The 9,932-nt window shown below is 34.5% G+C and overlaps 1 protein-coding gene across 6 annotated transcripts in view; it reads right to left on the bottom strand.

The window, feature by feature from the left end:
* Nucleotides 1-3,684: 3,684 nt before the first annotated feature.
* LOC144977143 (retinoblastoma-like protein 1) overlaps nucleotides 3,685-9,932 on the bottom strand; it is a 49,370-nt gene continuing 43,122 nt past the window's right edge. For 4 of the 6 annotated variants that reach the window (XM_078922001.1, XM_078921998.1, XM_078922000.1 and 1 more), the window contains 2 exons: nucleotides 7,651-7,812; nucleotides 6,592-6,810 (listed from right to left, as the gene is read on the bottom strand). In XM_078922001.1, the coding sequence (XP_078778127.1) occupies nucleotides 6,619-6,810; nucleotides 7,651-7,812 (354 nt within the window). In that variant the 3' untranslated portion in view covers nucleotides 6,592-6,618. Of the gene's footprint in view, nucleotides 4,956-6,591; nucleotides 6,811-7,650; nucleotides 7,813-9,932 lie in introns of those variants that run through there. The other 2 variants (XM_078922003.1, XM_078922002.1) reach the window with 2 other exon arrangements.

Raw genomic sequence — 9,932 nt, 5'->3', positions numbered from 1 at the left:
AAATCTCATATTTTTGTCCATAAATTCAGTTTTCAGCTTCCAAGTCACACTGACAAAATACCGTTCTCCATTTTGAGGCGAAGAGCCACAACATTTTTCTATCTGCTTTGTGTGGAAATGTATCCTATAAAAACCATTTTAGATTTCTATCTTGCCTCCTCCAAAAAGTTTTCCTTTGATAATTCATAACATGTGTCCAATGACACACACACACACACACACACACACACACACACACACACACACACACAAATTGATAATTATGGCGTTACATTATTTTCAGTGTGGAAAAAAATATTATTATACCCTTTTCGGGTCATGAGGAAAACCTGATTTTGCTATAATATGATAGACATAAATTTATAAGGAACCCATTTCATTCCTTGGAAGAAAAGAAAGGGAAAAAATAAAAAAATAAACATAGGCGTTCAAGAAATACTCATCCACACAAACACATCCAGTTTCACTTGAAAATAAAAAAATGTGACTCATAATGAGATCTTGATCAAACTGATGATTATTCTTAGACAAATCCTCAAGTCTTCATTTCTGCCATAACATAGAATGCGACCAAAAAAAAAAAAAAGACAAAAAGACAAAACAAAACAAAAATCAGAATTAACATGGATTAGTTGATATTAAAAGGAAATAATAAAATAATTCTTGAGCTCTTGTATTTGAAATTCCAAAATCGGCTACAATGCGGCAATAGGGAACAAAAGTGTGATATAAAAAAACTGGTTCCAATCTTATTGGAAGTGAAAACCACTCTTATAGAGGACTGGGTAAATACCTTGTGCAAGTGATTGTCTGGTTTCAGAGTGATGGCATATTATTTTCTAGTCTAAATATATGCTGGTTGTCAATAAAGGTCATTAAGCCTCACTCTTTTACATCCCGTAACCCTAAGCATATCAATGCCTATACATCCTGCTACAAAAAATTAACTATTCATTATTAGTCAGAAAGACTGGCTACACACTTCCAAGGAGTTTGGAACTGGAAGAGTAAAAGATGTGACGTCACGACTTTTGTGCCCAATTAAGGCCACATCATGGTTGAAAACTATTAGAAATTCCAAATGGGTTCAAAAATACCCAACATATCAACTTAGTGAACCTAACCATGAAAATATAATAAGCTTTGAAATTAGAGATGAATTAATATAGTTCTATTGACAACGTTTAATGAAGTTTCTTAAACTGCAAAAAGGTCGAATTTTGTAAATGTTATATTTTCCCCCTTAAACTTCAATTTTCGACACCTGGTTCACACAGTCATAACAATAAAGAGAGGCAGTAGATTCATAATTGGGGAGAAAGTGAGTGAGGTATACTTTACTTTTTACCTCTTCTCAAGAAGTATGTAGACATATACATTATCATTTCGATTAACCCTTCTTAATGAAAGAGATGAAAGCTCTAAAACTGGGGACTGATTTTCAACTTGACTCAATCAAGACTCATAAAATTTGTAACTTAACCTAACAAGAAACATAACCATCAACCTCACCTCAATACCTAAAAGTATACCAATGAAATTTTAAGTAAACTGTATAACTTTGTACAAAAACAGGAGGAAAAGACCAAAAAAGATTTATAAAGGTTACATAATATATGTTTACTTTTGAACAGAACAATTTTCAGATTAAGTGTAAATAAAACTTTTAGCTCTTAGTGACCCATCGAATAAAGAATAAAATCAAATTTTGAATTGGTGAGCTTCAATATCAGTAATGGGTCAATTTTCATATACATATATACACTTTATACAAATAGTATATTATATACACAAGTATAAAATTCATGGTGAAATCACAAATAAAATAAAGTTTTTGTTTTAAGTTCTATAATCGACATGCCTAATTTGCTTCATTAGGAACAAAAATATGTTTAATATCAAACATTGTAAATTTTAAAAAAATTAAATAAAAAAATAAATAATAATAATAATAATAATAATAAAATAATAATAAAAATAAAAATAAAAATTATGATAATAATAAAATAATAAAAATAACAATTAAAATTCAACAATAAGGATTCTACTCAATTTTTTAAAGAAATTTATTTTGTAACATATACTCTCAGTTTATACGGAAACAAGAGAAATTCTGCATCTGGAAGAATAAATTTTGAATTAAAATAATAATAAATAATAATAATAATAATAATAATAAATAATAACTAATAATAATAATAATAATAATAATAATGATGATGATTGTTTTGTTTTAAAGGGGTTTACGGCGCTTGCAACACATTGAGGGCATATAAGCGCCAGTAAAAAGGAAGAAAATGGGATAGGAAAAAGTTCTAGAATTAAAATTAAAGCATCCAAGAATAAGGAAGACAAAGGGTAATTCTGTCATCTACATTTTTTGCCAAATTAGGACCTAAAATTTGCCAAAATTTGTCAAGAAATTTGCCCAAAAATTTGCAGAGGAGAACTAAGTGTTTCAGTAAAAATTAACATGCGATACAGAAAAATATACATATATAAAAGACAATTTATTACATTTAAGGTTGTTAAAAAGATTTTAAAGGATCATTATCCGTAGAGAGTAGCTTCCTTTGGTTTGGGCCCAGGCAAAGCTGCAACATTTCTCAAGTTTCGCACTTTTTTTTTCGTTATTTTGTTTTCGCTTCTTTTTCTCCCCAAAATTTGCCACGCGATTTGCCAATTTTCCAAAAATAGGCCACGATTTGCCAATTTTTGCCAAAATTTGCGGTTCGCCCTGATATTTGGGGCCGCAACTTGCCATTTGCAGCCGCAAAAAATGCAGATGACAGGTAATTGGTTCAAATAGGAAACAGATGTAGATTCCAAGAGCACACTATCAAAGTAGTTAGTTTGAGATCACATAAAAGTCTCATCCAGCCACAAGCACAGGTCCCCACTCAGAGGTATACAGTCAAATGCGAAATCATATATAATACATACAAAACATAATACAGTGTATAACAGAGAGATGATTTACAAGGAAAAAAATATCATCTCCCAAAACTAACTACGGTATACATTTGACTGTTTCCCTCCCAGCCAGGGTATCTGGCCAGGGCCAGGACAAAACCAAGTAATCTCATTCCAAGACAAAGACAGAAAGCATGTTGGAAAACAGACATTGGGGGATAGAAGACACAGTAAGTATCTGTGAAAAGAAGAAGAAGAAGAAGAAGAAGAAGAAGAAGAAGAAGAAGAAGAAGAAGAAGAAGAAGAAGAAGAAGAAGAAGAAGAAGAAGAAGAAGAAGAAGAAGAAGAAGATGATGATGAAGAAGAAGAAGAAGGAGAAAACGAAGGAGAAGGGAAGGGGAGAAGGATAAAAAGAAGATAACGAAGATGAAAAGATTGATGACATTTTTTAAAAGTTATCAGAACAGACTTTTACATTTGAGGTTCATACATTTGAACGATTCTCAAATCAGCAATGACAACATAAATCAAATAAATTATTTATTTTGTTGTAGTTTCCTTCCTTTAATTTTATAACAATTTACAACTTGCACAGCAGCAAATCTCACCAAGGCCTCAATGTTTTTTTCATGTCATAGGAATATTGTTGTCTGTTAACAAATTGAAGGGTGGTTTTCAAATCCTCAGTCCAGTCGGCAGATCTGATCTGAAATAAACTTTCAACTTTTAGTGACAGTGAAGGGGGCAGATATTTTTGAAAGGCCATTTTGATTTTTCTTCTTTTTTGGGGGGGGGGGGGGGGGTTCGATTTGTTTTGGCTTGATTTTTTTTTCTAGTCCAAAACTGAAGAACAACCAGTGCTTTAAACAGGGTAAAAAAATATTAAAATTTAGGACTTATACCACGATTGATCAATCATGCCTTAAAATTGGGCCTTTAAATTTGTTAAGTTCACCACTGCAAGGATGAGTTAGATTTTACAAAGTATACGTCTCTCGCAACACTTTTAGGTCATTTTGTTGTCAAGATGGGTCATTTGAGATGTGATGGAACATGCATTTGATATCATTTGCAGCAGTTTTGAATGTGATTCATTACAGAAAATAAGTTTACTGTCCTATTCAACACATGAGTTGTAAATCTTTATATGGAATATGGTAGACATAGAGTTTTAGAAAATCACTCTCCAATTATGAAAGATCTGGTTATATTGCATGTTAACATACAAAGGAGATACAGCACAAATAATTCATTAATGGGGGGGGGGGGGGGGGGGGGGGGCGGGGAATGAGGAGAAAAAAATGCATCATTGCTGATAAAGCTTCTTATTGGATGTATTATCTCATGCCATTCAGATTGACATGTTTAACTAATGCTCGAAATTTTCTTTCTTTTCATTATGGCAAATATATATTTAGCAGATGCAACTTCTGTTATATTTTGCACATTAGTCATCAAGTAAAGTACACTTTTACCTCTTGTTAGCAAGGACTATGCCCAATCACTTTAAAACGGTATCTATATAATCATAAGTTTTGTTTAAGGGTAAAAATACTAAGACTTCTTGCTCTTTATAAAAGGGTAATTTTATTATGGTAGAAAAACAAAGTGAGTGGTCTAATATGTGTGGTTAAAAAGATGGAGGAAACAAAACCAAAATTTTCATGCACTTTCGATTGTCAGATTGGATGGCTTGATTTGATTAAAACAAAACATGCTCCTCTAGCGTTTTCATAAACATGTTCTCACAGCATTTCATAATTTGTGTTGATGCTTTAGAAGTAATATGCAAAGACTTGAAACAACAATAAACATTTTATTCTTAATAATAAATTTGCATCTTAATCATATTATTTTGTGTTTATTGCATTGATTCATTTGTTTTGTTTTAATTTTTGTTTGTTGTTTTTCTTTCTTTTTTTGTAACCAAATGTTATAAATCCTAAGGCATAAAGCATAAATCCCTGATCCTAACTGCTCAGCATATCATTAGTTTCATTTTAATCAAAACCTGCTGAAAGTATTTTGTTTAAACATATCACCTGATGGGGGGGGGGGGGGGGGGGGGGGGGGGGGGGGGGGAACAAAAAAAACAAAAACTCAAAAATAAACAAACAAAACAATAAGCACCATCTAAAGAAAGAGGATACATACAATAAAAAAACCCAACAAGAATTGATAAGAGGGAGAATCAAAAAGTAATGGGACAAATCTCCGTGTTCATTTCTTTTTCATGTGACGTCATATTTAGCTCAACTGAATTTACACGTGTATTCTTTAAACCAAAAGTTAAATATTTTAATTCTGTCAAATTTTGACAAAGTTATGACATTTCGAAATGGCTTCCCCAATGATGTCCGTGAGCGACAGAAAGCTGTCATTGAATTTCTTGTTTTCGAAGAAGAAACCTTGAGTAACATTTTAAAACGCATTGGTAAAGTCTATAAAACTTCAGCATTTTGTAGAGGTAGTTGTTTTAGGTGGGTTGAACCAGAGTCGAAGAGACATCCCTTTTCTCTAAAGACCAAAAACTTCAAAGCTGAGAAATCAGCTGGGAAAATTATGACAACAGCGTTTTGGGTGTAATCCTAGTTAATTTCCTACCACAGAGAGCCACTGTCAACTCTGAACGGTACAGATAAACCTTGAAGCAAATGAAAGCAAGAATTCGTCGAGTTAGACTGGCTTTGGAGATGGAACGAGTAGTTTCTTCATGAAAATACCCTTCCACATACAAGTGCCAGGGAAAGGGAGGTAATCGCATCATTTTGATGGACAATGCTGTCTCACCCTCTTTATTAATTCACCAGACTTGATACTTTTGGACTTTCATCTTTTTGGTCCACTGAAGGAGGCAATAAGAGGACATCGCTTTGAAGATGATGAAGAAGCCAAGACAGTGATGAAAAATTGGCTCAAAGTTCAGTCGCCTCAGTATTACGAGGATGATATAAATAACTAAAAGGTGGACTGTGGATATTGAGAGAGGCTATGTTCAGAAGTAGCATTCTACTCGGCTAATGCCAAGCTTCAATGTGAAGTATAATGCATAGCACTGATTCAATTCATTGATTCAATTTGTATTAAAGTAAAAAGCAGAGTCCCATTACTTTTTGACTCACCCTCATACAAATTTAAAATTACCACAAAAGGGATGACAGAATAATAAAGCTTTATCAGGATTTAAATGCAACACTGCTTAATGCCTGTTCAACTAAAAACTTGATGTGAGCTAAGAGGCAGAAATCTGTATTTTTGTTCCAAATTGATTGTATGGATTTAATACCCATTGTGGTCAAACCCTCTACCTACACCAGCAAGCTGATTTCTGGATAACTATTTCGATAATAGAATGAGAGAGAGAGATCAAGCAAAGATCATCAATTTTTATTTTTACAATTGAAACTACTACTTTCAAATTCTCCGACTTCCAACAACCCCGGGGGGGGAAAAACACTACCAACAACATAAAATGTTTGCATGAATTAAAGGGCACAGGCATTGCATTTTTAAATTCATATAATGAAAGTGTATTTATCATAACTCAATTTCCAACTAAGTCTTGCCCCGCCAATCAACAAAAAAAACCCTGTAAGAACATTTAACTCCTCATGATGAGGAACCCCCCCCCCCCCCCCCCCCCCCCCCCCCCCCCCCCCCAGAAAACCATAGATATAATTTTATTTTTTTTCCCTATCAAGTCAGTCAGTGCTGCCCCTCCCCATCCATGGACCCTTGCAAGTCCTGAATACGTTTCATCCAGATACTGGTGGCACCCCCTGCTGGGACAGAGCGTTTAGCTGGGCTATGAAGTGTGTCTTTGTCCCTGTCCACCTCCAACACACGCTTGCTGGACCAGGTAACCTGACGGATCATTTTGTTGATGGCCTGAAGATCCTGTATTACAAAGGATTAAAAAATGCATTATATTTCATCATGAAAAAATTAAAATCTCCAAATTTCTTGCACTACAAAAAAAAAAATAAAGTCTGGAGCAGAGATTTCAATATATTTTTAGTTTTTAATAGTAAATAAAAATTAACACATCAGGACTTAAATCTTTAACCTTACATATTTCTACAATATTGCTATGTACAACTGCAACTTTTTGACCAAAGGTGTTTCAGAGGAGGTGTGAATAATCCATGCAGCCCAAAAATAGACCCCCGCAAAACCCCAGCAGGCTGGACGACGTAACCATTGTGTTTTTATTGTGAAATCAGTGGAGTGCACTGCCCCACCATTTTTGTGATTGGCTTTTGCATGACTGCACACAGTTGCTTACTGCTGTATTCGTTATTTGTCAATTAATCACCATAGCCATGAATAAGCTTATCGATGTTGTACAATACCATATGTGAACTATTCAAATAGCTATCAAAATAGCAGATAATTATTAAGACATTTACATTATAAGAACAGTTCACCTATCAACTCTGGTGATCACTTCTACAAACCGTAATTTCTATTTACATGTTGCAGTATTGCCCTTATTATTAATCCCATAGTCAGTTACAAACTACGAAAGGTCACACTAAATTTATTTCATTTCCAAAACCAATATAGGTATCCATTTTTTAAAATTTGGCCATAAAATTAGTTCACAAGATATACCCCAAAATGGATCTACATTTGATCATCAATTCCTTTCAAATAAGCCATGGAGCTAAGCAGTAAGAAAAGAGTGCTAGCTACCCTGCAGGTTTTAAATTAAGTTATAAACAAACACATACATACCTTCGAAGGACTGCGGTTGATACAGTACGAGAGTCCCTTAGAGGATGGAGACAGTGCATTACCATGATGTGGCCATAAGTAAATTGAGTGCTGGTTTGAGACACGCCGAGATGGTGCAGATACACAACGCACAGCTGGCATTGGAGATATTTTGGGGGTATTCTGTTGGAAGGAAAGTGGCAGTGTAATATTATATATCTAATATTAAAATCTTATATAAATATGAAAAGGAGTTAAAAGATTATAGTTTCCCCACCCAAGAAAGAGTAATACAAAGAGTATTGTTTTGTACAGAAAACCAATCACAAGATCAAACTAAAGACTTGTAAAAGGTCAGCCATCCATGGGACCCGACACAAATGTCAGTTTTAGCAACAAGTATATAAAAAGAGTGTTAACTTCGTTGTTGATTATCTCAAGTTTCTTTGCAAGTTAATTCCCTTCCCCTGTAGCTCTGTAGCTGGCAAGGGAACAAAATGAAATCGTGAAATCGTTTTGTTTACAACTGAAGAGAAGGAAGGAACACTTTCGTGTTTGGCAATTAATCGTAAAAATTGTTGAAACAAGCCTGAATGCAATAATAGTTTTCATGACAGGTTTAATATAATTGATTCTGGTGATAATGATAATTATGATAGAATAAGTCTTCAGATGTTGTGAGATATCCATGTGGCATCATACAAACTTCATGATTTGAAAATTAAAAACCTTTGACTTGATAACTAGGTATTTACATATTGCTCAGTTGTGTCTTACTTGTGTTTGCATGCTTCATTTGGCTTTATAATATCATTGCCACTGATCATTTCAATTGACCTAAATAAAGGAATAGGCACCTGTACTATCATATCAGAAAATACATTATGATAATAATGATAATTATAATAGTAACAGCAATATTAATAATAACAAGAAGAAGAAGAAGAAGAAGAAGAAGAAGAAGAAGAAGAAGAAGAAGAAGAAGAAGAAGAAGAAGAAGAAGAAGAAGAAGAAGAAGAAGAAGAAGAAGAAGAAGAAGATAGAGGAGGAGGAGGAGGAGGAGGAGGAAGAGGAGGAGGAGGAGGAGGAGGAGGAGGAGGAGGAGGAGGATGTTTGTTTGTTTTTAAGGGTTTTACGGCGCTTGCAACACATTTAGGTCATATCAGCGCCAGTAAGAAGGAAGAAAATGGGAAAGTAAAAAGTTCTAGAATAACAATTAAAGCACCCAAGAAAATGGAAGACAAAGGGGAATTGGTTCAAATAGGAAACAGATGTAGATTCCAAGAGCACACTATCAAAGTACTTAGTTTGATATCACCTAAAAGTCTCGCCCAGACAATAGCACAAGATCCCACTAAGAGGAATACACTCAAATATTTAGAAATCATGTGTTAAAATACAAAATAACAATACATAACAGAGAGATGATTAACAAGGAAAAAAATATCATCTCCCAAAACTAACCATACATTTGACTGTTTCCCTCTCAGCTAGGGTATCCGGACAAAACCAAGTAATCTCATTCCAAGACAAAGACAGAAAGCAAGTTGGAAAACAGATATAGGGGATAGAAGACACAGTAAGTGCCTCCATGCCCACTATGGGAAGTAAGGAAGGAGGAGGATGATGATGATGATGATGACAATAGGAGGAGAAAGAAGAAAAAGAACACTTTGTTAACCTTTCAACACTTTAGTGGAAATCTAGATTCCCACTTCCCCTCTGTTCTCCCCCCCCCCCCCCCCCCCCCCCTCCTCCCTCCACCCCTATTCGTCTGTCTCAATCATATCTGCTATCTACTCTCTCCTCTGTCTCTCTGATAATATCTATGTATCTTTCTCAGTCTTCCTCTGTCTCAATGTTTATAAATCTGTCTATCCTACTTGCAGTGAACACAAAAAGGCAGGGAGTCTGCTCGATATTTCTCTTTGTGTGTGATTAAAATCGTTATTGACTTTTCTTACAGGTCATAAGACACAACAGTTAAGGCTGATATTTGGTTTTTATATTTCTATTGGAAATGGTAACTAGATATGACCATAGGTAGCCTGTTGCATGTTTATAGGCATTTCAAAACCAGCTGTTGTTATTTCTTATTGTTGTTAGTGCCGCCATTATCTTTCCCAACAGCAGAGATGTTCTACACTCTTCAAATAGTAAAAAACCCTCAGTTGTCAATCATAGTATAATGTCATTGGTTTCAGACAGTTGGCCCCCTTATACAAGTCAGATATTTCTTAATGGTTATATAAACTATAAATAAAAAAGGGATCCTCTCTCTCTCTCCCTTCCTCCCTGAGTGA

This window comes from Berghia stephanieae, chromosome 7, assembly GCF_034508935.2.
Source record: "Berghia stephanieae isolate SIO BIC M18660-M18661 chromosome 7, UCSD_Bste_1.3, whole genome shotgun sequence".
In the NCBI taxonomy this organism is placed as follows: Eukaryota; Metazoa; Mollusca; class Gastropoda; order Nudibranchia; family Aeolidiidae; genus Berghia; species Berghia stephanieae.
The sequence above is the reverse complement of the archived record's forward strand: the minus strand, read 5'-3'. Positions and strand labels throughout refer to the sequence as shown.